Consider the following 24,392-nt stretch of genomic DNA (forward strand, 5'->3'; position numbering starts at 1 on the left):
TAGAGTTTAGGGGTCCGCAACCTAGTGACTTTATGGTGAGTACGGGGGCGGGGGGGTGGTCGGCTCCGGTGGGAGCTCCGAACAGGGCCTGGGGGCCCGGTAGGGCTCAGCTCCGAACAGGGCCTGGGGGCCCGGCAGGGAGCCCTAGAAGCTCGAGACGGGGAGGGGCCAAAGCCCCGGATGGGGGCGGAGGGACGGCGAAATTGTGGGGAGCGCGGTATGGGGGGGCAGGTGGGGCCGCGTCCGGGTGAGAGCTCTCTGGTCTGTCCCGGACGCGAACTGGCGTTGGATGTGTGATCCTGTGTGTGTTTAGGGTGGGGGTGAGGGGCGCGCCAGGCCTCGTGCTCCAGTAGAAGGGGCCGGAGGGCGGGGAGCGGTTCAGCGTGGTCATCCTAGACCCTGGGGGCGGCGGGCGGCGTGTGCAGTCTCGGAGGGCCCAGGGCAGTAGAGTGCGGCCCCACAGAAACTCAGGACCCTGGGCGCGTGTAAAGGACAGGGTCAGGCGGCAGCCCGGGTTCGGCCCGGGGAGCGGTATGGCGGGGTGGGGCGCTAAGAGATCGGAGTGGACGAGTCAAGAGAAACCGTGAGGGGGGGCGGGGCGCCAGGCCTTCGGTGGGGGGAAGGGGAGCGCTATAGCGAGGCCTGAGAGCGCGCCGCGCCCAGGCTCCGCCCCTCGCGAGGCGGAAGGGGGAGCAGGGGCGGTCCCAGCACAGCTGGGGGCCTGCTGGCCAGGCTGAGGGACCCGGGAGAGCAGGGGGTTTGCTTGGAATCTCCAACGTTTAGAGGTGGGGTTTTATATAGACTCTTCTACTGCCTTGACTCAGCTTTTATTGCTTTCACAGATCCACCTCCGACCCTTAAGCCAGAGACTCAGGTGAAGTTTCCCTTTACCTTGCAGCCTAGTATTACTGATCGCCCCCCTCCTCTCTCCCTCTCCCTCCTACCTTTTCCAGATTCCTCACTCCTGGGACTACCCTTTGGGAATGCCCCTCTTAAACTCCATGTGATACAAATTTCTTTCCTTTCAGCCACCAGAGAAACGTCGAAGAACAATTGAGGATTTCAACAAATTCTGCAGTTTTGTCTTGGCCTATGCCGGTTACATTCCCCCTAGCAAAGAGGTAGGGACAGGAGGTCAACTGACTTGAGGGTGGTGGGCTAGGACTAGAGAGGGGCTCTTGGGTAAATGGGACTGTATTTATCTGAGAAAGCTACCAGAAATTATATGTAGGACTAGGACAGTTAAAAACTCTGATAGGAAAACTAGTGTCTGGGGTGAGGGTAGACTTTATAGACTTTATAGAGATAGGTGGCGTGAGTAACAGTGAATAGTCTTGGGGTACTGTTAATGGAAGATGGCTTTTGGATAAATTTTCGGAAGCTGAAAATGGTGATAAATGAGGCTCTATAGAAAGGAAGCTAAAGAAATATGGCTCTCTTGGGGGCATACATTATTACAAAGGCAGTAGGAATTGGGGAGATGCTTATAATTTAAGGGCAGAAGTCATATGGAGGTGCTCAAGAGATGATGGGTGTGGGGATAAATTTTCTGAGTACAGTGAGAATTGGTGGTTTTGGCAGGATACTTGGGAGAAGATTGGTCTCTGGTTTTCAAGCTGGGTTTGTAGAGGAACTGAGATGACACTGGGCCCACTGCTGACCATGGTCTTGTCCGCCTTTTAAGGAAAGTGACTGGCCAGCCTCTGGCTCCAGCTCTCCATTGCGAGGTGAGAGTGCGGCAGACAGTGATGGCTGGGACTCGGCCCCCTCAGATCTCCGAACCATCCAGACCTTTGTTAAGAAAGCAAAGTCATCCAAGAGACGAGCGGCTCAAGCAGGTTCCACCCAGCCAGGACCTCCAAGGTCCACTTTCTCTCGTCTGCAGGCCCCTGACAGTGCCACCCTGCTTGAGAAGATGAAGCTCAAGGACTCTCTGTTTGATTTAGATGGGCCCAAAATGGCATCTCCACTGTCCCCCTCATCCCTGACACATGCTTCCCGGCCCCCTGCTGCTCTCACCCCAGTTCCCCTTTCTCAGGGGGATCTCTCCCAACCTCCACGAAAGAAGGACCGAAAGAACCGAAAGTTGGGGCCAGGAGGTGGGGCTGGCTTTGGGGTACTTCGAAGGCCTCGGCCAGCTCCTGGGGATGGGGAAAAGAGGTCCCGAATCAAGAAGAGCAAGAAGCGGAAGTTGAAAAAAGCAGAGCGGGGGGATAGACTCCCACCTCCTGGGCCTCCCCGGGCACCCCCCAGTGATACAGACTCTGAAGAGGAGGAGGAGGAGGAGGAAGAGGAGGAGGATGAAGACATTACAGCAATGGTAGGGGGTGAAGCCCCAGCCCCTGTGACCCCAACACCCCCTGAGGCTCCTAGGCCCCCTGTCACAGTGCACCCTGAAGGAGCCCCTCCCACTGACAGTGAAAGCAAGGAGGTGGGCAGCACTGAAACAAGCCAAGATGGAGATGCCAGTTCCAGTGAAGGTGAGATGCGGGTCATGGATGAAGACATCATGGTAGAATCAGGTGAGAAGTTTGGGGCTGACTAGGGGCAGCTGGGATGATGGGTATGGAGCTGTTGTGGATGCAAGAGCTCAGGCAGAACACCAAACAAACCTTCTTTTCCCCAGGTGATGACTCATGGGACCTGATCACATGTTACTGTCGAAAGCCCTTTGCAGGGCGGCCCATGATTGAGTGCAGCCTGTGTGGAACATGGATCCACCTCTCCTGTGCTAAGATTAAGAAGACTAATGTCCCTGACTTCTTTTACTGCCAGAAGTGCAAGGAACTGCGGCCAGAGGCCCGGCGGTTAGGAGGTCCACCTCCCAAATCTGGAGAGCCCTGACATCATTTCTAGGCTGGAACTTCCAAATGACAACATGACTTGGGAACTGAGCCTCAGGGTCCTCAGCCTATCCCCTGAAGCTTGGATATTGTCCCACTTCAAGGCAGGAATTCCCAAGGGAGACTGGTTTGGAAATGAGTTCCTTCCCTACCCTTCTTTCCCACCTTGTGGACTTGAACTTGGACCCATTACATTTAGGGGTGGGACGTTGTCTGAGTCTGTAGACACTTAATCTCTGTCCCTTGGACTTGCCACCCCTCACTTTCTGGGCCAGGATTGGAATTGGGATGGAATGGGACAGCTGTCTATAAAACTCTAGTGTAAATATAGCACTCCCCTCCCTCATCTTCTATCTCACTCCCCATTTATTCTATACCGGTTGTATTTTTTATTTTGGAATTCCGCTTTTGAGCATGGCAACTCAGAGGTGGAGTACCAATGAGAGCCTGGCCAAGGGAGGAAGGAAAACAGAAAGGTGACAATTCTTTCACTTCTTTTGTTTTTAATAATACCGGCCAGCTGTTTGTACAGGTAGCCTGCGTGTTGTAAATAAAGCAGAGTGGGCTCTTTTGTGTTTATAGCCCTCACTGACTGTCCTGCTTGGGAGGGAGACTTCAGACAAGCTGGCAGGAGAGGGCTGGAGGAGGGCCTGAAACCCATCTTTCTTAAAAGTTCGAGCTGAAAAATGACAAGGCTCTGTGCCTTTCCCACCAACCCTATGGCCTCGGTTGGCCTTGCCTCACCTGAACGAGCTCAAAACCCCACTTACACTCCCCACACACACTTCGCGGATGAAGGTTGCTTGGAGTTACCCGCCTGAGTGGGGTTAAGCTGGGTGGGAGTCGGTTGCCTATCCCGTGAGGGAAGAGGCCAGTTTAGCCAGGGTATTCGGAGGACGCGGGTGGAGACACATTTGGGGGCGGGGCCGTTGAGGGGTTGGAAACCGTTGCAGAAAGCAGTGATCATGTGGCAGGGGTTCTGGGAGTGGCCGGCTTCATCACGTGATCGTAAGATCACGTGGTGGCTGCAAGGCTGGTGGGCAGGCCTGGGTCACGTGGCATGGAGGAGGTGGGCGGGGCACTGAAAGGTGTTCGCAGTGGTAGCGACGCCCGGGAGTCCGTGGCTTTGGGTCTCGCCCCACAGCCCGCCACTTGGCTGACCCTCGCCTTCCTTTTAAGTCTCTGTTGCACTGGGGCAGTCCTGTCCGCGCTCGCGCATAGTTTTACGGGTGTGCGCAGGCGCGGCGGGGGCGATTAGCCCTGTTGGGTGGGCGGTGGAGCCCGAGAGCGCGCGGGCGAGACCATGGCGGGCAGCGGCGCGGGGGGCGGCAGTGTTGGGGAGACGAAGGTGATTTACCACCTGGATGAAGAAGAGACTCCCTATCTGGTGAAGATCCCCGTCCCTGCCGAGCGCATCACTCTCGGCGATTTTAAGAGCGTACTGCAGCGGCCAGCGGGTGCTAAGTACTTTTTCAAGTCTATGGATCAGGATTTCGGGTGAGCGCGAGGCCTAGACTGGGGCTGATGGGGTCTGTGCTGGAGTTGATTGGGCAATATTCAACGGTACAGGCCTAGTCTGGTCCATACTGGGATTTTTTTGGGTTATAGTGGATCAGATTGTACTAGGCTGGGGTAGATTGGATATCCCAGGACGAACAAGGTTATTATGTTTGGACAGATTGAGGCGCACGGAGCTGTAGGACAGACTGGGGTATACTAAACCAGATTAGAGATTAGGCTATCCTGTCTGTAATAGAGTGGGGTGCACTGGTTTATTTTGGGATATTTTAGACTGCTGAGGTAGATTGATCTATCCTCTGATAGTTTAGTACACACGGGGATAGTGTGGGATACTGTGGAATCTTAGATTGAGCTATATTGGGGCAATTTGGGACATTCTAGCCTAAATTAGGGCAGCCAGGATTGTTTTGGGGCATTCTAGTATGTATTAATGAAGAGAGTGCTCTCTTGGGATGTTCTAGAGTAGATTAGACTATCCTGGAATAACTTGGCCATTCTGGCCTCTACTGGGTTTTATTGGTTGATCTTAGTTTGTATTGGGGCCTAGTTTTTATTGGGACTCTCAGTAGAGGGCAGACAGAGCTGTTGGGGTCTGTGCTGATACAGCTGTTTGGGGATGTTCTCATTTATATTAGTGCAGACAAGCTAGCCGCATGTGGTGACATTCTAGGCTGTGCTAGAAGACATTGGGCTATCCTGGGGTAATTTGGGACATTCTGGGCTAGACTGGGACTTTAAATGATGCAGAGTAAGCCCTTTTGTGTTTATAGCCTCTGGGACTGAACTCTCTGGGTCCCCAATCTCATCTCTTGAAGGCAGGCTGAATTAGGCTGGGAAAGCCTGGGTTCTAGGAGAGCTGAATAGACTGGGCTGTATCTAAAAAGGTTGATCTTTGGGAAAGTGGTACTGGTTTGGGAGTTACTACCTTGGATTTAAATTAAGGCTCTTCTATTTGTCAGCAGTGTAATTGGGCAATTTTTTAAAACTTTTGTGCCTTGATTCTCATCTGTGAAATGGAGATAATCAGAGTAAAATGTTTAGTACAGGTGCATGGCACACAATAAATTCTTGGTTAGAGGTAATTGTCAGTATTGAGTCTGACTAGTCCATGAACTAGGTTATGGTAATACAGAGTGGAATAATTTGGCAGGCTGGGCTATGCTGAGACTGGATTATGGTGCAAAGAATACTACATATGCTGAGACAGATTGGTAGTGACTGGGCTATGTATGTTGTCACACTAAAAGCAAATGGGATTAAGTTGGCATATATCCAGGCTTCTAGAACCATATCAGGCTACGGTTATTAGACAGGGCATATTAGACAGGATGCCCTAATTTGAGGGTGAGGATGTGTGTGAGAGAGCTTCTGTTCAGGGCAGAGAACCTCATAGTTCATATGTATGTTCCTTTAGTCAACTAGTACTCATTGATGTTTACCAAGTGTCAGGTACTTTGCTGTGTGGCCAGGACGTGGTATTGAACAAAATAGGCATTAATGATTTCATGTGGTGGTTGAGAAGAAGAGATAAGTCCAGTGCATCACAAGGAACCCATGAGAGAGGTGACCTCAAAGGCTAGGCTTTGGGGTCTGTCAGAAAGAGCGGATTGCGTGGTGCAGAGTGTTGTGCCAGGTGAGGCACAGGGGAATGGGAAGCTGGGCCTCACCTCTCCTTGGGACCTCTCAGCCTAGGGAGGAAGTACCATTCTTTGGTCTAATAAGTATTTTTACCTAGGCAAAAACAGCACACGTAGATAGCTCTCTGGAAGTGAGAGAAAACTAAGAAAACCGTAAGAATAGAGATTTAGATGAGCATCAAAGACTTTTTGGGGGAAGGTGTGTGAGGAACAGGGTTGAAGTTGCAGGGAGGCTGCCAGCAAGGCTCCTAATGTTTGATAGATATTTTGGGCACCTGGGGTAACCTTAGGAGATGGCCTTTGAAATTGGACTGAGAGGTTTGAATCACACTGAAGGAGATCTTTGGAGCAGCATTGAGGCCCTGAGGATGAGCTGGGGAGAGGAGGAGAAATAAGGAAAGGGAATTGAGTTTGGAGATTTCTTAGGTGTAAGAGCAAAGTGTTTTAGCGTAAGAGAAGAGGACTTGGACAGGGTGGGAAAAAGTCAGCATCCTTGAGCTGGATGCAGATTGGGAGAAACTTTGGGGGTGGGAGTTGGGGAAGCTAGTCCAGTCTCACTTTCATCCCGTCTCTTGGCAGGGTGGTGAAGGAGGAAATTTCAGATGACAATGCTCGCCTTCCCTGCTTCAATGGAAGGGTGGTCTCCTGGGTAAGGGGCCCTGGCTCTGCGGGCCCAGTCCCTCCTCATGCATCACTAAGCTCCTCCAAGCCTCTCTGTCTGGCCTTGTAGCCCAACCCCTGCTTAGTTGTTGGAGGCCCTGTTTCTTTGCTTCCCTACCTATTTGGAGAGCTATCTGGAGCCCCTCAGCCTTCTCCTCCTGGAGCCTCTAGTCTAATGCTTGCTACTGCTTTTTTGTGCTCTTGTCCAGGCCCTCTCAGACTCTGTCTCCTTTTCTAGTCTTTTCCCGTACTGCCATCTCATACCCCTCACTTCCCAGTTGAGTCAGTTTTGTTTTGTTCTTTTAATCACTTACACCCTTCTAGCTTGTGTCATCAGATAACACCCAACCTGAGATGACTTCCTCAGCCCAGGATCCTCGGACAGAACTGCCACCTCCACCCCCACCATTACCTCCTTTGCCACCGGAAAGGACCAGTGGCATTGGGGACTCCAGGCCTCCTTCCTTCCAGTGAGTCCTTGGGATTCTTGAGTCCAGGGAAGGGAGGTGAAGAGAGAATCCAAGCCCCTTGGACGGGGAAGCCAAGGTTTTAGAGCCCTGTCCCACTGACTCAGGTTGGCAACCATCTCTGCCCATCTAGCCCTAATGTGTCCAGCAGCCGTGAACACCTTGAGCCTGAGACTGAAACAGAGTCAGTAGTGTCTCTGAGGCGGGAGCGGCCTCGCAGGAGAGACAGCAGTGAGCATGGCGGTGAGGGGGGCCGGGCCCTCCCAGGTTGACTGGAGTTGGGAAGGGGTTGGGTCAGACCCAAGCCTTGAGGGTCAGGAGCATGAGGCCTGTTCATGAAGTTCCTGTTCATATTCAGCTGGGGGCCACAGACCCAGCGGCCCCTCCAGGCTGGAGCGCCACCTGGCTGGGTACGAGAGCTCCTCAACCCTCATGACCAGTGAGCTGGAGAGCACCAGCCTGGGGGACTCAGATGAGGACGACACCATGAGCAGGTATGGCTCCACAGATCTCTCCCCAGGGCACCAGCCCTTTCAGCCAATCCTCTCATCTTACTCTTAGCCCCATGACCACCTCCACCTGCAAGTGCTCCCTTCCCAACCTCCTGACAGGTTTAGCAGCTCCACAGAGCAGAGCAGTGCCTCTCGCCTCCTCAAACGCCACCGGCGGCGGAGGAAACAGCGGCCACCCCGCCTAGAGAGGGTGAGGGGGTCTCATGGGACCTTGGAGAATTTGGGGGTCTGGGCTTTGGTTTAGGGGGGTACAAGGGCACAGACAGAATCCTAGGGCTTGTCCCTGGGTTGTTGAAGGCAGTCTAACTTCTTTCCCTTTTCCCACCACAGACCTCATCCTTCAGCAGTGTCACCGATTCCACCATGTCTCTGAACATCATCACAGTTACACTCAACATGGGTATGGAGGGAGCCTGGGGTTGGGGGGCTGGGGGATCCCATCTCCAGGACTTGGGGGTCATGCGGCTTGGGCTTCCCCTCATCACATGGACTCCCTCCACAGAGAAGTACAACTTCCTGGGCATCTCCATTGTGGGCCAAAGCAATGAGCGGGGAGACGGGGGCATCTACATCGGTTCCATCATGAAGGGTGGGGCCGTGGCCGCTGACGGGCGCATCGAGCCAGGGGACATGCTTTTGCAGGTGTGCTGGGGTAGGGCCACCAGCGCCAACTCGGGCAGGGGCTCTCAGCCTCTGCCACCCTACCTCTGACCCACTTCCTCTCACTTCCAGGTGAATGACATGAACTTTGAGAACATGAGCAATGATGATGCGGTACGAGTGCTGAGAGACATTGTGCACAAGCCTGGGTGAGCCTTAGAGCTGGTCTCAGGTCCTCAGTCTTCTTGTCCTTGCCTTTTCACCTTTTGTTTGGTAGTTTTAAAAAGTAGCAAAACAACACGCACCTAAAAAGTACATAAAACAAAAAATGTATGATGTAATGAGTAATTCTAGAGTGAATGAGTTCCGCTGTCACCACTGCTCTAGATCATGAAATAGAAGATTGCTGATACCCTAAAAGTGTCCTCCAGTGTCCCTTTTGGCTCCCACCCTCTTCACTGCCCCTAGGGGTAATCACGCTCCGGATTCTTTGGTCATCACTGTGATAAAATCTGCGCTTCTTTTGGTAGTTTTACCACCCATGTGTGTATACTTGCACAACACAGTTTAGTTGTACCTGTTTGGGGGCTTTCTCTGAATGGAACTGTACAGCATGTACTCTCTTGTCTGACTCAGCAGTATGTTTTTAAGAGTTAACCATGTTGGTGAGTCACCTCCATTGTGGAACCTTCCACCCTCACCTTCTCGGGCCCAGCCATGTCTGCTCTTTTCTTCTCTCCCTCTTTCTGTCCCTTAACCCATTCTCATTCCAGGCCTCTCTGCTCCCCTGAGGCCTCTCCCTTCACCCCTGCTTGGCTGACCTTTTCCTCTTCCCACAGTCCCATCGTGCTGACTGTTGCCAAGTGCTGGGATCCCTCTCCTCAGGCCTATTTCACGCTCCCCCGAAGTGAGTGATGCTCAGGAGGGCCTGCAGCGGAGAAGATGGGAGAGCTGGGATCTGGGGCTGGGCCCCTAGACTATGGGGAATGGATGGAGGAAAGTCAAGTCTGAGTCGGGGAGGGATAGGGCTGGCTTTCTGGGACTGGGAAGTCATCATCTTGGTGGCTTTCTCTGTCCCAGATGAGCCCATCCAGCCAATTGACCCCGCTGCCTGGGTCTCCCACTCTGCTGCCCTGACTGGCACCTTTCCAGCCTATCCAGGTTCCTCATCCATGAGCACCATTACATCTGGGTCCTCTTTGCCTGATGGTGAGCCCCCAGGCCCACCTCATCCTACTCCCTCCAGCAGTGTTATGATCCCGCTGCTCCTTGGTGCTAGGGCCTGCCTCTGATTCCTTACTTCTCCTCTGTCAGGCTGTGAGGGCCGGGGTCTCTCCATTCATACAGACATGGCATCTGTGACCAAGGCCATGGCAGCTCCAGAGTCTGGACTAGAAGTTCGGGACCGCATGTGGCTCAAGATCACCATCCCTAATGCCTTTCTGGGTATAGCTGGGCCCTGGGCAGGTGGCATGGGAAGGAGAGGAGGAGGCCAAAGCTGGAAATGGCCCAGGCAGTGGGGAGACAGGAGTCAAGGAAGAGAATCTGAGGCCTTTTTCTGCTCTGCGTGATCCCAGGATCGGATGTGGTGGACTGGCTCTACCATCACGTGGAGGGCTTTCCTGAGCGGCGGGAGGCCCGCAAGTATGCCAGCGGACTGCTCAAGGCGGGCCTTATCCGACACACCGTAAACAAGATCACCTTCTCTGAGCAGTGCTATTATGTCTTCGGAGACCTCAGTGGTGGCTGTGAGAGTTGTGAGTGCCCCTCCCCAACCCCAGACCTTGCCCAGAAACTAGCCAGGACCACCATGGACTGTTAAGCAGTATGTGTCCTGCACTAGACCCTTGCACTGGCCAATGAGACAAGTCGGGGCTAACGTCCACCCATGTTCTGCTGACTAGCTGTGCACCAGGCACAGCTTGGGCGGAGGGGGCGCCTCTTCCTAAGTCTCATAAAAGCATATGGGACTTGTGGCCCTGGCTGACTTTCTGCCTTGATAGCAGTGGCAGGTGGGGAATTTCCTATTGGAGGCCTACATTTTAACCCCCATCATGGATTATTCTGGGGAAAAGGTTCTCAATTCGTCTTCATTCAATGTCTTGGTGTCCTAGCCTCGAAACAGTGATTCTTAGTTTCTTTTACTTTCCAGACCTAGTCAACCTGTCTCTGAATGATAATGATGGCTCCAGTGGGGCTTCGGATCAGGACACCTTGGCTCCTCTTCCTGGGGCCACCCCTTGGCCCCTGCTTCCCACCTTCTCCTACCAGTACCCAGCCCCACACCCATACAGCCCCCAGCCCCCACCCTACCAAGAGCTCTCGTCCTACACCTATGGTGGAGGCAGTGCCAGCAGCCAGCACAGTGAAGGTAAGTAACTGCCAGATAGAGGGATGGGGGGCTAGGGGGAACCAGGAAGGAGAGGCAGGGGCTAGGGAGGCTGAGGGATCCTGGGCTAGGGCTCAGTTGTTCTTCCTCTCCCCCAACAGGGAGCCGGAGCAGTGGGTCCACACGAAGCGATGGGGGGGCAGGGCGCACAGGGAGGCCTGAGGAGCGGGCCCCTGAGTCCAAGTCTGGCAGCGGCAGTGAGTCTGAGCCCTCCAGCCGGGGGGGCAGCCTTCGGCGGGGTGGGGAACCTGGTGGCACTGGTGATGGGGGCCCTCCCCCCTCCAGGAGCTCATCAGGGGGTGCTCCCAATCTCCGAGCCCACCCAGGGCTCCATCCCTATGGACCACCCCCTGGTATGGCCCTCCCCTATAACCCCATGATGGTAGTCATGATGCCCCCACCTCCCCCACCAGTCCCTCCAGCAGTGCAGCCCCCAGGGGCCCCTCCAGTCAGAGACCTGGGCTCAGTGCCCCCAGAGCTGACAGCCAGCCGCCAAAGCTTTCACATGGCCATGGGCAACCCCAGTGAGTTCTTTGTGGATGTTATGTAGAACCCACTGGGGCCATGTTGGATCTCTACCCTTGGCCTGTCCAGTCAGTGCTTGGTGCTCCTGTCCTGTGATTGGGTGTCTTGTCACTCACATGCTTACTACTCCTCCGGTGGTGCCTGGGCTCAGCCTGTCCTGTGGGCTGCTGCCTGCTGTGAGATTGTTGCCAGTGTGACACTTACCAGCAGTGCCTGGTTCCTCCCCCTTCCCTCCAGGGTGTACAAGGGACCTTTGGTTATTTTTAGCTTTATTGTTTTTTGTAAGCCTTTTGGGGGGTTAAAATAGACTTTCCTACACTTTTTGGACTATTTTTTTAGTAGGTATTTTCTCTTTTATATGAAGAATCCCCATCTCCCGGGCCCCTTCTCTGAACCCCAAAATGTGACCTCCTACTCCATTCATCCAGTCAGCTCTGCCCTACCCTGGGAGGAGGGAGGTGGTTGGTCACCCTTGACAGCAGTCAAAGCTGGGCTATCTGGTATTTGGGGGCCGTGTAGCTGTTTTTGTTACTCTATTTATTTTAGTCACTTATATAAAACACCAAATAAAGCAATAGGGGCAAACTCCCTGTTCCTCTGGCTCCTTTCTTTGGGAGGGAGGCAGGCACTGAGGGAAAGGACTGAGACACAGTAGCAAAATATGACTTGTTAGACTTTATTTGTGAGTCAGTGAGTGTTCCCACTAACAGCAGGCACAGTCCTGGGGCGAGGCCCCTTTAAGGCAGGACTGGGGCCCACAGGAAAGAGGCCTGGGCTTTGGCTTGAGAGAAGGCACATTCCTGGCTAGGCCCTGGCTGGGAGTATTCAGAAGCCAAGGGGGTTGCTGGTGACCACGCCACCCCGCTCCACCAAGGCCTTGGAGATGCTTTTGAAGTTACGGAAGAGCTCCTGCTGCTGGGGGTCAGACTGCAGAGCAACCATGTTCTCCCGGATCCGGGCTGCAGCCTGAGGAGAGGGAAGGAGGGGTTCATGCCTGTGCCTTGAGCCCCCGACCTGCCCTTGGCAACCCTGAATCTCACCTCAATACACCAGCTGTCACAGAGCATTTTCTCATGCTGGGCTGTGGGGTGGCCCTCACTCAGGGATCTTGAGGCCCTGGTGGGAAACAGGAGGAAGAAATAAATCTGGGCTGTGACCCTAGCCCGGGACCCCCCTGCAGCTCAGGCCTCCTACACTGCCTCCTCACCTGGAAAGAACCACCACCATGGCATAGAGGTCAATGGCACTGTCTGCCAAACGCTGCAGCACAAACTGTTCATCTGTCAGGTAGATGGGATGGGGGGTGGGTGGGTATTAGTCGGAGGGAGAAGAAAAGAAGACGTGGGAATGGTGTAGGGCTTACTCACTGACAATCTCCTTCTTGTGTTTCATCAGCTTGGCCTCCACCACAGTGGCAAACTGCTCCAGAGCTCGCACTGCCTGAGATGAGGAAGGTGCCCAGGGCTCAACAGGGGCCCAGCCCCATCAGCTCTTGACTTAGGCTCCCCCGCCCCAGCGTTGACTACTTACTTACCAGTTCACCACTCCGACTCAACTCCGGGTGGATGCTGCCACTGAGACTCAGGCCACTGCCCAGCCCTGCCCGCCTTAGAGGAAGGGGGGAGTGACTGGTTAGTTGCCACATATCGCTGTGCCCTGGCCTGGCCTGACCTAGCCCCCAAACTTACCGCCTCAGCTGTTTGCCTGCCTCTCCTAGCAGGAGGCCAGCATTCCCAAAAGGATTCTTTAGAGCGTTGCCAAGCCCAGAGAGTTCCTTTCCTTTGTCCTGTGGGGGAGGAGGGTCAACAGTCAGGATTCCCTGTCCTCCCCACCTTCCCCTACAATTCTCCTCTCTTACCATACAGCCCTGCAAAGCCACAAACAGCCGGAGAATGTCATTCGTGCCCTCAAAGATCCGGAAGATGCGAAGATCTCGGAGCACACGTTCTACCCCAGGCTCCTGGCACAGGGGAAGACAGATCATATGCCCCTGCTGAGATATGCCTGCCTACTTCTCCCGGCCCAACTGTGGCTGCCCCTGGCAGAGAACCATCCTGTACCTTCATGAAACCCATGCCCCCCATGATTTGGATGCACTCATCTGTCACCTTCCAGGCTGCCTCCTAGGGACAAAGAACCACATGAGATTGGTTTTGGAGCTGAGCTCCTGAACTGGGCCCTCCCTCCCTGCAGGCCTGGGATCTCACCGAGCCAAAGATTTTGCTGATGGCGGCCTCTATCTGGAAGTCTGTGGATCCCTGGTCCATGTTGGCACTCACCATGTAAGCCATGGACTGAGGTTGCGTGGTTGGGACATGGGAAGGAAAACAGCCGCATCAACTCAACCTGATCACCCAAATCTCTAAGACCAGATCTGCCCCAGCTCCCTGTGTTCCTTGCCTTCACCTTCTAACTCCACATGTCAGACACGTTGAAATATTTGGTCCCCTGAGCCAATTCATCGGGCTTCCAGGCATTTGACTTCTTAAAAGGGGTGAAGCGGTAAGGATGGGTGTGGGGGTAGAATACATTTCAGGTACCTCTGGAAGCACCTCAGCAGACCAGCGTGGCTCTTCCCCTTCTGCAGCAGCTGAGCTGACTATGCCTCCCCGCATCCCCTAGGGCATTGGTGTAAAGCTGGAGACCCACTGCCCCAGGTGCTGCTGGGGGTTGTAGTCTGACCCGACTGAGAAAAAGGCCACAGGGCTCTGGGTAGAGGATTGTGGGAGGACCCTCACCTCTGTCACATACTGCAGCATAGCCATCCGGGCCAGCTTCTCCTGGATCAGCCCAAAGTTGTGAATTTTCTCCCCAAATTGGGTACGATTTGCAGCATGATCCACCTGGAAGAGGACACCTGTTTCCCACTGTGGTTCTCTAATCTTCCCAGAAGGGGCTGGGCTGGGCTTTGGCCACAGCTGGGAAGAGTTCAGTCTCGGCTGGATGGGGACCTAAGCTATCAGGTCTGGAGCTGCTGGTGGGGGAGGGGTCTCTGGTGGAGGGAGTGCCTGCAAGGCAACAGACACCTGGGAAAGGGAGACAATGTGACAGATTCAGGCTAGCTAGGGACTCAAGTAGGGTACTCACCGCCTTAGCAATGATGCCCTTCATGGTGCCTGCAAGAGCTGCAGCCATGCCAAACCTTCCATTGTTGAGAATGTGCATGGCAACCTTGAAGCCACCCCCCACCTCGCCCAGCACATTCTCTGATGGCACCCGTACTCCATCAAAGTACACCTCTGCAGTGTTTGAGGCCTTGATGCCCATCTTCTTCTCAGGGGGTCCACTGTGACAGGACAGAGCAGAGAAGCACAGGTGTGTTCAACAAGTTGCAGGGAAAACTGTCCATTCTTTATGAACCAGGGAGGAACTATAACTCCCAGCCTAGCCTGTAAGAGGGTACAGGTAACAGTCCCCTGCATGCCCAGAGGCCTGACTGTCCTGCTGCCATGTGTTGGATTCATTGGTTGCTGGAGCCAAAGCTTTAGATCAGTTTCATACATATTAGTCCCAAAGGGAACATACTGTCCAGCTGCTCTGGCTTTTGCACAAATTCCCAGGGTGACCCGTAACAGCCATCTGCCCTGGAGCTCAGTACTGCCCCCCGCTAGCTGTCTCGACCTCTCTTCCTTCCCAAGCCCACTCACTGGGTAACACCTCCAAAGGCCCTCTCCACCACAAAAGCTGTGATCTTCTCCTTCACGGCCCCTGTGGTTGCATCTGTAACTGGTGTCTTGGCAAAGACTGTGAAAATTTCAGCCAGGCCCCCATTACTGTGGAAAAATGAGGGCAGTCAGGGCATGCAGGACAGCAGTGGGGCCTGGAATTGGGCAGAGGTGGAAAGGAGGGGAGAAATGGAGAATTGCCTGATCCAAATCTTGCTTCCATTGAGAGTGTAGTATTTTCCACAGGCACTTGGCACAGCTGAGGTTCGGATGGAGGCTGCATCTGACCCACTTGAGGGCTCGGTTAGACAGAAAGCTGCTAGAGTCTCCCCTGTTGGGCAGAGAGCTCCTTTATACTGGGTCCCGATGGGCATTGAAGGACTCTCAGTGCTCCCACCCACCGTTACCCCTTAACCTTAATACCTCTGGCAATATTCTTCCCATTTCCATGCCAGCACCCTGTGATGCCTTCCCAGAATACCCTCCAACCCACACACCTATGTGGTGACCTAAGTAGCACCAGCCTAATTTGTGCCAAGCCCAGGACACCCCCTGGGGGCTCCTAGGCCTGCCTCACCTGATGCCAGTTTGGGGAGGTATTTTTCTCTCTGTGCCTTCGTACCAAAGAGCAGGATACCTTTGAAACCGATGCTTTGATGGGCCCCCAGGGTGATGCCCACACCAAGGTCATACATGCCCACTATCTCCACCAAGCGGGCATACTGGAGGAGAAGCAGACATCTGGGGCTGTAACTGGCTGCATGCAGACCTACCCTTAGCAGGAAAGGTAGGCAACTGGGCAGGGCCTGACCTGGGCATCCCCACAAAGTGAGAAGAGAGAGCAAGGAGGACCATGGCAAAGAAGGACACTGGCTGGCTGGTGTTCGTACTACCCTTATGTGAGGAAGACCCCTCCTTAGAGATTCACCTTCATTAGAATTTAGGAACCTGGGTGAGGTCCATGGTCCTAGGGGACTGCATGTAGTTTGGTGTGTTTGGAGGAGGGGGTTATACACATTGGGAGAGTCAGCATACCACAGGTCGCCAGATGCTTGGCAGACCTTAGCCCCAGGGTTGAGGGAGGAGCTGAATCTGGGATACTGAGAAGTGACTGAGGGGCTGGCTCTCCCACCTGGGTGTTGCAGAGGCCCACGCCACCCAGTTCACTGGGCACTTGCAGACCAAAGGCTCCCAGCTCCTTGAGGCCCTGCATGGTGGTCTCTTCCACCTGCTCCAGCATGTCATTCTTGGCAGGATCGTTCACCTCCTGGGGAAGGCACAAGATCCCACATCCAGGCTCCTTTTGAGCTTCTTAACACCACTCCCAACCTATAGAGGATCATACCTTCTTTCCCAGCCTCAGTAATTCCTCACCTCGAAAAAACGGGACACAGGCCCCACCAGCTCTTTGAGAAACTGTATCTGCTCCTCGTTGAGCACTGCAGGGCAGCAGGCACAGGCAGGTCAGACAAGGCTGTCAGGGGAACCCACCTGCCCCCACCTAGCTCTGACTGACCCTTACCTGACGGGTATGGGAACACCTGATCAGTAGTGAGCTGGCCCTTGAACATCCCCACAGCAAAGGACTTAGATTCCTGTGCCAGGAAAAGGGGGTTTCAGGGAGCTGGCTGGGGTGGGTCCACCCCTCGCTTAGCTCCTCCAGGCTTCGGTGCCACATACCGCCTTGGCCCGTTTTTCCCTGGTCGAAGCCTCAGAAGAGAGAGAATCTGACTTGTCCAGAACCGCCTGGTGAAAGGGGTAGTTAGCGCGACCGGGAAAGGGCTGCCCAAGTGCCCAGGAAAGCTAGGTGCCGGGAAAGGCGGATCCAGCGACCTTTCCCCTAGTTTCGTCCCCAGGCACCCTGGCCTGCCCTTTCCCCTACTTTGGGTGCCAGGCCAGTCGGCAGATGACAGGCATCAAGAGGGAGACCCCTGTCGAGGTCAGGGAGGTGGGAGCCGAGGCGGACGCCCCAACCCTGAGCATCCCTCTTCCCCTCTCCCAAAGCCGCCATCACCTACCTGAGCGGCCCCATTGGCATAAGGTCGTCGGGCAAGGCATGGCCGCGGCAGCCCCAGGAAAGCACAGGGCCGCGAGCTGTGGGAAGTTGGGGGTTCAGTCCTGGCCCGGTCCCCAGGCCCGCTGCCCCCGTCCCTCCTGGCATATACACACCTCCCGCCCCGCAACCTCAGCAGCTGCCGCCCCACAGTCGGAGCCGTCCTCGCTGCCTGCATCTCTGAACCGCTCCGCCCGTCACTGCCTTGAGCCCTGACCTAACGCTCTAGTTCCGTCAGCCAAGGTCTGGGTCCCCCCCGACCTCTGACTCATCCTCCACAATGCATCGGGAGGCAGGCGGAGCTTTCCGGCCGCCGGGGCATGCTGGGAGCTGTAGTTCCGAGTGGCCCCCAAGTCCTGCATTCTGGTTGACCTAGGGTGATCTTTAAACGTCCCTTGTCTCCCCAAAACTCGTTTCTCCCGCCTGTTCGAACTAGAGCGTAGTCCTCAGAAGGGGTGATGGGATAGGCTGGGACTGAAGAACTTGCATCTTAGACAACTGCAGCCAGAGGGATATAAGGTGAACCGAAAGGAAAACTTCCCAAGAAGAGTTAGAAAGGAGAGGTGGGAAGAGAGAAGTGTAAATAGAGGCAGAGGCATAGCAAGACGACTCTTTGGGGTCCCTCAAAGTCCATTTCCACAAAAGGGAGAGGAATGGTGGTGTGGGGGCCTCAATGGGGTGTGAATGTCCCAAGATTATTCTCCTGAGACCTAGGAGGTATCACTAACTCTGGAAACACCTAAATTTTCACAGTAGCAAGTACCCTCTCTTCCCTCCTGGAGTTCACTGCCTCCTGATGTAGTGCTGCTGAGACCTTCCTCAACATCTGCCTCTCTCTGCTCCCCCTTCCTTCCTGATACCATGTGCTCAGGCTAGAACTCTGGGTAGATGGAGTCTTCCCAGGCCTCAGAAGAACTGTAGGAATTCGCATGTCTCCATACTCTCCCATATTACTCTAGCCCTGGGTCAAGATGTCCCAGGTAATTAATGCTCCTTTTTCTGCCATTTCCACTGGGGACAGGCACTGGAGGAGAGAGAGCTGAGCTCAATTTTCTTTATTTTTGAGCTATTGGAGCCTCTTTGAGGGGGTGACCCTTGTTCTTAGTTCCTTAGGAAAGTGTAGTTAAATTGTGCCTGGCTTTGGGGAGAGGGGCCCGGGGTATGTGGAGCAAGGTAGTGGTGGTGGTGCCTGGGGACCTAGGGAAGAATGGGACATCATCCAGTGGGATCAAAGAATGCTTATTTTATCTAACAGCTAGAATTGGTTGGGGAGAAGGCAACTCAGCTTTAATCCTGGGGGATTACGGAGATTAAAGTGAGAGAAGAGAGAGATGTCTGAGAGACCAAGAGGTGAAAAATAGAAGTCCTTGTGAAGCAGAGGCCCGGGGGTGGAGTGTGGGGCTGAGACTCTCCTCCCTGACCAAAAGGGAGTCTGGGGTGAAAGGGCAAAGGCTGGGAAAGATGAGGTGAGTGTATTGGTCTCTCTCTCTTCCTTGTCCCAATCTGCCCACCCTCACTTGCATTTCACCAGCTCCCAGGTCAGCCCTCTGGCTCCTGGCTCCCCCACTATTGCGATGGGCACCCGCTCTCCTCACAGTGCTGCACAGCGACCTCTTCCAGGCTTTGCTGGGTGAGTAGTCCCAATTTTCTGAGGGGTAATGGTGGAAAGGTCTGGCCTGGGCCTGTGAGGGCAATTACTGAACTTGGGGGCTGGTTGGGAGCCTGAAGATTATTTGGTCCAAAAAGGAGCTTCATGCAGGGATCATCCTGACAGTATCCCTCCTCAGTGTCCACTAGCCTTGGCTAGAGGAGCTCCTTCCTTACCAGCAAGAAAGAGGCCAACTGATGGCAGGGGTGGCCAGGGAGGCAGGGGTGGGGGAGGGTAATTTAGTGCTGTTCCTGTGACAGACATCCTGGACTATTATGAGGCGTCCATCTCAGAGAGTCAGGTAAGGGGGTGAGGGTGAGGGAGTAGGCAGGGTTGGAGGGATAAGCAAAGTACTACTGTTATTGAACTGAGACACTGGGACCCTGGGGACAAAATCCTGAGTTAGGGGCACAAAGAATACACTGTCCTGTCCTTTAGCCCCTTCTCCCTTTTACTTTCCCCTTTTATTTGCCTGCCCCCATTTTTGGCACTAAAGGGTCCAGGATATAATTACTTTTCGGGTTTCCTTCTGTGAATCCTTAAGAAGAACTAGGCTTGGGATTCCCTTCTGTCAGCCCTTCCCTCAGCTCTATCCCCTGCCATGGCCTCTCCAATATTTAAACAAACATGGGTGCTCCCAGCCCAACTATGGGTGGTTCGTCCTCTAATAAATGAAATCCACCCTCATCATGCCTGCTGTCCTCACTGGTGGTTGGCCAGGTCTCCATGTTTGCCTCAGGGCCTCTCTGCTTCTGCTTCTATATCCTTTCCCATTATCCGGGTTCCTGCCAGCACTGAAGGAGTTAACTCTGCCAAGGCACCCCCCCCCATTCTGGTTCCTCGCTCCCTCCCTCCCTCCCCCTGCTTCCTCTCTCCTCTCTCCCCTTCCCTCCTCGGCTTCACGGCTCCCTCGGCCGCTGCCGCCTCCAACCCCCCCACCCCACTCCCCTGCAAAGGCCCCTAGCCTCTGGCCAGTAGGCAAGACCCCCCCCACCCCGGGGCTCCCGAAATCCAGTTTCCCTCCCCCACCTCAGCTCATGCCCCAGCCCCCGAACTCCGGGGCCGCCAGCCCCCNCCACCCCGGGGCTCCCGAAATCCAGTTTCCCTCCCCCACCTCAGCTCATGCCCCAGCCCCCGAACTCCGGGGCCGCCAGCCCCCAGTGCCCCCGCCCCTCCTGAGAACCGGGGTGTGCCCCCCAAGCCCCCTCCCCTCCATTGGGGACCCCCTTTTAGGGCCCCCTTCCCCTCCTTCCCACGCTCCCCTACCTTTTCCTTCTCCAACACCCTCTTTCCCCTCTCACCCCTCCCCCCATCCTGGCCCCCCCTGCAAAAGTGGGGTGCGGAGGGGGGAGGGGTGAGAACCCACGGAGGGGAGAAACAAAACTCCGATGAAGTCAGAGCCCCTAACCCGCCACCGCGGCCAGGCCCCCCAACATGGACTGTCTCTGTATAGTGACAACCAAGGTAAGCCTGATGAGGGGGCTCTAAACTGGGGGGAGGGTATGAGTTTGTGGGGAGGGGTTAGATAGGCCTAATCTGGGGCTAGGGACCCTTGAGAGCATCAGAAGATGTATTTGGGGTCCTAATTTAGTTTTGGGGTTTCCATTTGAGAAAATGCTGGGTTTGGCCACAGGTGCCCCCTGGAGTGATCCCTTTGGTAGAAATGGAAAATTTGGGGTATTCTGTGGTTTGGGGGTCTGGTGGGTTTTGGGGTTCACCAACAATGTGTGAGTGAGACTTATTTAAGGAGAAGCCTGGCTCACATGGGAGCCCTGCTTGTGTATGTTAGAAGGTGGACTATGTGGGGGGGCAGTCATCTTTCCTCCTGGGGAACAAGCTGGCTTCCAGGTTCCTTGTCCAATTTCAGGGGTTTTCTGGTATGGGGGTAGGAGGTTATTGGTTGTGAGTGCCTGACTGGTCTGGGAAGGGGCTTGCTTTCAGTCTATAGAACCAGCATCTCCTGGTAGATATATTTGGGGATGCTTTCAATTTGAGGGAAATTTAGGGTGCAATCATATGGAATGAGGAGAGTTGGGAGTTGTCAGAGGGCTGGGGCCTGACATAGGATCACCTGAGGGAATGGACCAGGTGAGGTTAGGATCTGGGGCACTCCCATGGGAGGCAGAAGGTTGCAGCAGCTGAGGTTGCCAGCTCTTGAGGAGGATGAGAGGGTATTTGAAGAGGGGGACCAGGTGGATGGTGCAAAATTTGGGGGTGGCCCAAGCAAGTGCCCAATACCCCCATCTCCTCCCACACTCTATCTACCCCTGGTAGAGAAAGAGGGAGAAGAGCAGATAGAGGAGAATGTTCCTGTTACCCCTGACACTTGGGATCCTAGTTGGGGAAGACACCTGGATTTAAGGTGATGGGTGAAAAGGAATAGGAGGATGGCTGGGCTGGCAGCAGTGAGGATCTGTACCAGGGTGTCCCTGTGGTTGGAGCCTATAAAGGGAAGCAGATCTTGTATGGGGAGCATAAGCAAGCTCCTGGTGGATGCAGAATACCTAGGTCTTGGCTGTAAGACTCTGGGACTGGAAATCTGGATGCTTGGTGTGTGGAGGGTGGCTTGGGCGTGGGACAGGAAGTGGGGGCCGGAGAGGCGGGGTCTGGGTGAGTCACTGGCTGGGGAGGGGGTTATATTTAGTGGGAACTGCAGCTTCTCAAGGGAGGGAGTTGAGGACACATGTTCCCTGCCACAAACTCACACATGTGTGTATACATGTGTTGTGTGCATATGAACATGGATGAAAGAGGTTGGGGACTGAGGACTTTTAGGTCTGGAGCGCCTACCCCATCTCCAGGGCTACTTGCTGGTCCCCTTTTCTGAGAGCTTTCTCCTACGCTGCTTTTTTCCCCCATCTCTTGTAGTTTCAGTAGATTTTGGGGTCCTCAGTTTCTCAGGCCTGCTCTCCTTTAATGTCCTCTGGTCCTCTGCTCCTCCTGCCTCCTGCCCTTAGCCTTCCCCCTAGCCTTAGGCTCCCTGGCTGTGGTCCCGTGTACAGGTGTACACAGAAAGCCAGTTGGAATGTGTGGGCTCTGCTTCCAACACGTGAACACATATGTGAGTGAGGGTGAGGGGCTTGCCTGCACTGACAGCTATTCTGGGAAAAAGGGCTTATCCATATCTCTTCCAGACTTCTACTTCTTTGACGGAGCCCAAGGTTGAGCATCCGTTAAGTAAGGAGCCTTGTGCAGAGAGGATCATACATTTGGGGTTTTACAGAGGCATGAAGACCCAGGGTTACCACATTCCTTGGCCGGAAAACTTGTCAGTCTTGGGATGGCGGGGACTCCAACTCCCATAAGGCCTTGAGACACAAGATCCCTCAGTGTTAGGAGATTGCTGCCCGTGGGGCTGTTGGGAGTTGTGGTTCATCTTTATCCAGGGCAGGGGAGGGTAGTCCTGGAAAAGCCAGGAGGGGTCACATGGCTTTTGTCCCCCCAAAATTCTGGGTGGGGTATAGGTGGTGCTTAGGCTTTGCGGTCGTTGAGCTTTCCAGCTCCGTCTGAGAGTCCTCCATCTTTCATTGCCTATATTTAGACTCTTGCCGCAGTAATTTAAGGAACATTTATTGAATGCCTACCTTGTGCCAGGCCCTGTGCTTTGTGCTAACTCTGCCTTTATAGCTAACACTTACTCTTACTCTGTGTGTCTATCTGCCGGTGTCTCTCGATCTCTGAGCATCTCTTTCTCCCACTCCGCCCCCATCCCTCCCCCTTCTCCCCGCGCTGCTGCCGCCGTTGCCATGGTAACCGGCAACGACTGAAGTTGCGTGGTGGACTTGAGGGCCGGGCGAGGGTGGCGAAGGGCGGAGCAGAATAAGTTGGGGGGGGCGGAAAGTGGGGTATTTGGCCAGAGCCCGGGAGGCGAAGCGGTTAAACCCTCCGGGTGGTCCTTATTGGGCAAAGCTAAAATGGCGGGGCGGAGCAGTTTGGCCAACGGCCTCATTCATTGGCCGACAGGGGCGTGGCGGAGGGACAGTGTGGGTGAGGCCGGGGTAGGAGGGGGAGAGCAAATGGGCGGGAAGTGGACGGAGGCGTGGTCTTCTGGAGGCGGGTGGGCGGGGTCTGGCTTACTCTCAAGGGAGGCGGGCAACAGCCTTTGGAAAGGGGCGGGGCTTTAGGGCTGGGTTACCTGACTGAAAGTGATGGCAGTTCTGGCCTGGCAGGGGCGTGGCGTGGTTCCTTGTGTCGAAAGGAGACAGAATTTAAGGGGTTTGTTGTATAAGTCACTGGGAGGTGCGGGGGTCTTTGGAAAGGAGAATCCGGGGGTTGGGCGGTCTGACGTCTCAATTTTCCTAAGATGGAGGCCTGTTCAGATTTCATCAGAGCACAACCTCCTACCTCAGCTCTATGTTCCTGGGAGACGGTTGCTAGGCGACAGCAAAGGCCTTGATTGCTGCGTTGCCAGGCAACGGGGAAACGGAAAATGGAGGGAAAAAGGAAATGGGGGATAGGGGAGGGTCTTAATGGGTCATAGCGCCCACTGGTGGAGAACTGTGCATTTTCTATTCTAGGAGTAATTTCGAGTCCAGACCCTTACTCAGCGACTCCTTCTGAGGATCCAAGCATTCTATCTATATATGAAACTAGGGCATTGGGGGTCATCTTGGGGCGCACTTGTCTCCAGTTAAGAGTAAAGAGGGGGCATAGGCGAGATTCTAGGGAAGTCCGTCCTCTCTGCCAGGTGTGGGCATTTTACAGAAGAGATTTGAAGAGACTGCTCACTGGATTTTAAGAGTTGGAAAGGTGGGCATTCAATGGGAGGTTATTTGGAAGAGATACTTTCAGGTCCAGTTGTTTGGGAGAAAATGGAAGCCTCTGAAGAGACCTGAGGCAGTAGATTTGGGGTGTTCTGGAAGATTTGTGGATCACTGCAAATTGCAGGCCAGATCTTACTTTTGTGAATATTTTTTGAGGCTTGAGTGTGGGGCAGATAGATATATTTGGGAGCAATCTCCCAACACAGAATTCAGAATCATGGAGGGGATGTTGAGATATAGGGAGGGCAGACAGAAAAGGGAGTAATGTATGAAATTAAGGGGTTAAGAAAAGGAATAGGGACATATCTCTTAAGGGTTTGGGAATACATTGAAGAGGTTGCAATTTAATTTGGAGGGTCAGCTTTAAGATACATTAAGTATTCCCTGTAATTGGGGTCTGGTGGTATTAGGGACTAATATATTAGAGAGTCATGAGTATTTCATTAGATTCAGGGTTTTGGACAGGGGACCCCAAACAAACTTGAGGACTGCTTATTTGGATGTTTACATTACAGCAAGGGTAATATTTGCACTGACTTCAAGGTCTCTGTTGGTGGATAGGAGGATAAGATTTTAAAAGATAACTTAAGAGAGATTAATTTGAGGGTATGACAAGGATCTGTTGTCCTTAAACTCTTGAAAACCATTGTCTGGCTATCAGGTGGGGCTGGACTGCTAGTTAGAATAGGAAATGCCTTGGCATCTGAGGGAATGCTGTCCACATTAACCATTAACAATCTTTGGGGAGGTTGGGGGAGAGGCTTGTGGGAGACAGTTTTGGAGGGCCCTTCTAAAGTGAAAGGGAAGTGCTGCTTCCTTTCCTGCACCTTGGGAGTCCAGTAGTAATGAGAGGTCAGGTGAGGTTTAGAATAGTTAGGGGCCTGGTGGTTTTAGGCGTGGCAGATTAGGTGGAATAAGGGGTCCCTGAGAGCCACAGCAATAAGTTGGTAAATTTTAGGAGTGTCTCTACTTGTAAAGGGGTCGGAATAGGAGTAGACTGTGGAAGATGAAGTACACAGGGAAAAAGCTGGAACAGGGGAAGTTGATGGCTAAGAGGGTATCCCCTCACCCCCTCTCTCCCATCGTGACGCTCTCCCGCACTGCGCAGG

General features: G+C 54.1%; 4 protein-coding genes across 19 annotated transcripts in view; 3 read left to right on the plus strand and 1 right to left on the minus strand.

The window, feature by feature from the left end:
- The window catches only part of PHF23 (PHD finger protein 23), a 4,758-nt gene extending 1,334 nt beyond the window's left edge, over positions 1–3,424 (plus strand). For both annotated transcript variants that reach the window (XM_019664835.1, XM_019664836.1), the window contains exons 2-5: positions 843–874; positions 1,029–1,121; positions 1,685–2,522; positions 2,627–3,424. In XM_019664835.1, coding sequence (XP_019520380.1) covers positions 843–874; positions 1,029–1,121; positions 1,685–2,522; positions 2,627–2,844 — 1,181 coding nt within the window. In that variant the 3' untranslated portion in view covers positions 2,845–3,424. The remainder of the gene's footprint in view (positions 1–842; positions 875–1,028; positions 1,122–1,684; positions 2,523–2,626) is intronic.
- Positions 3,425–3,885: 461 nt separating this feature from the next.
- On the plus strand, positions 3,886–11,742 carry DVL2 (dishevelled segment polarity protein 2). Of its 3 annotated transcripts, none has more exons than XM_019664827.1 (15): positions 3,886–4,340; positions 6,581–6,650; positions 6,986–7,131; positions 7,262–7,371; positions 7,487–7,622; positions 7,740–7,830; positions 7,971–8,040; positions 8,143–8,282; positions 8,373–8,449; positions 9,080–9,147; positions 9,321–9,449; positions 9,555–9,686; positions 9,818–9,997; positions 10,393–10,611; positions 10,731–11,742. In XM_019664827.1, exons 1-15 carry the CDS (start codon positions 4,147–4,149, stop codon positions 11,177–11,179), a joined length of 2,211 nt encoding a protein of 736 aa, XP_019520372.1. In that variant the 5' UTR covers positions 3,886–4,146; the 3' UTR covers positions 11,180–11,742. The 3 variants fall into 3 exon arrangements, with proteins under 3 accessions (XP_019520372.1, XP_019520373.1, XP_019520374.1); XM_019664828.1 differs by having other exon boundaries at positions 7,262–7,359; XM_019664829.1 differs by lacking the exon at positions 3,886–4,340 and having other exon boundaries at positions 6,999–7,131.
- A 72-nt stretch (positions 11,743–11,814) lies between these two features.
- ACADVL (acyl-CoA dehydrogenase very long chain) lies at positions 11,815–17,138 on the minus strand. 4 transcript variants are annotated; one of them, XM_019664832.1, is made up of 20 exons: positions 17,004–17,138; positions 16,838–16,913; positions 16,500–16,565; positions 16,342–16,414; positions 16,194–16,258; positions 15,952–16,086; positions 15,397–15,541; positions 15,021–15,150; positions 14,802–14,927; positions 14,242–14,440; positions 13,893–13,997; positions 13,362–13,448; positions 13,215–13,277; positions 13,013–13,114; positions 12,843–12,940; positions 12,689–12,761; positions 12,522–12,594; positions 12,362–12,434; positions 12,195–12,270; positions 11,815–12,120 (listed from the first exon to the last, which is right to left on the minus strand). In XM_019664832.1, exons 1-20 carry the CDS (start codon positions 17,048–17,050, stop codon positions 11,980–11,982), a joined length of 1,953 nt encoding a protein of 650 aa, XP_019520377.1. In that variant the 5' UTR covers positions 17,051–17,138; the 3' UTR covers positions 11,815–11,979. The 4 variants fall into 4 exon arrangements, with proteins under 4 accessions (XP_019520377.1, XP_019520375.1, XP_019520379.1 ...); XM_019664830.1 differs by having other exon boundaries at positions 16,989–17,137; XM_019664834.1 differs by lacking the exon at positions 16,500–16,565.
- Positions 17,139–18,188: 1,050 nt separating this feature from the next.
- The window catches only part of DLG4 (discs large MAGUK scaffold protein 4), a 23,759-nt gene continuing 17,555 nt past the window's right edge, over positions 18,189–24,392 (plus strand). For 4 of the 10 annotated variants that reach the window (XM_019664817.1, XM_019664814.1, XM_019664815.1 and 1 more), the window contains exons 1-3: positions 18,189–18,222; positions 18,404–18,502; positions 18,781–18,821. In XM_019664817.1, the coding sequence (XP_019520362.1) occupies positions 18,204–18,222; positions 18,404–18,502; positions 18,781–18,821 (159 nt within the window). In that variant the 5' untranslated portion in view covers positions 18,189–18,203. Of the gene's footprint in view, positions 18,223–18,403; positions 18,503–18,780; positions 18,822–19,624; positions 19,985–24,392 lie in introns of those variants that run through there. The other 6 variants (XM_019664822.1, XM_019664824.1, XM_019664821.1 and 3 more) reach the window with 4 other exon arrangements.

This window comes from Hipposideros armiger, unplaced genomic scaffold (assembly GCF_001890085.2).
Source record: "Hipposideros armiger isolate ML-2016 unplaced genomic scaffold, ASM189008v1 scaffold_431, whole genome shotgun sequence".
NCBI lineage: Eukaryota > Metazoa > Chordata > Mammalia > Chiroptera > Hipposideridae > Hipposideros > Hipposideros armiger.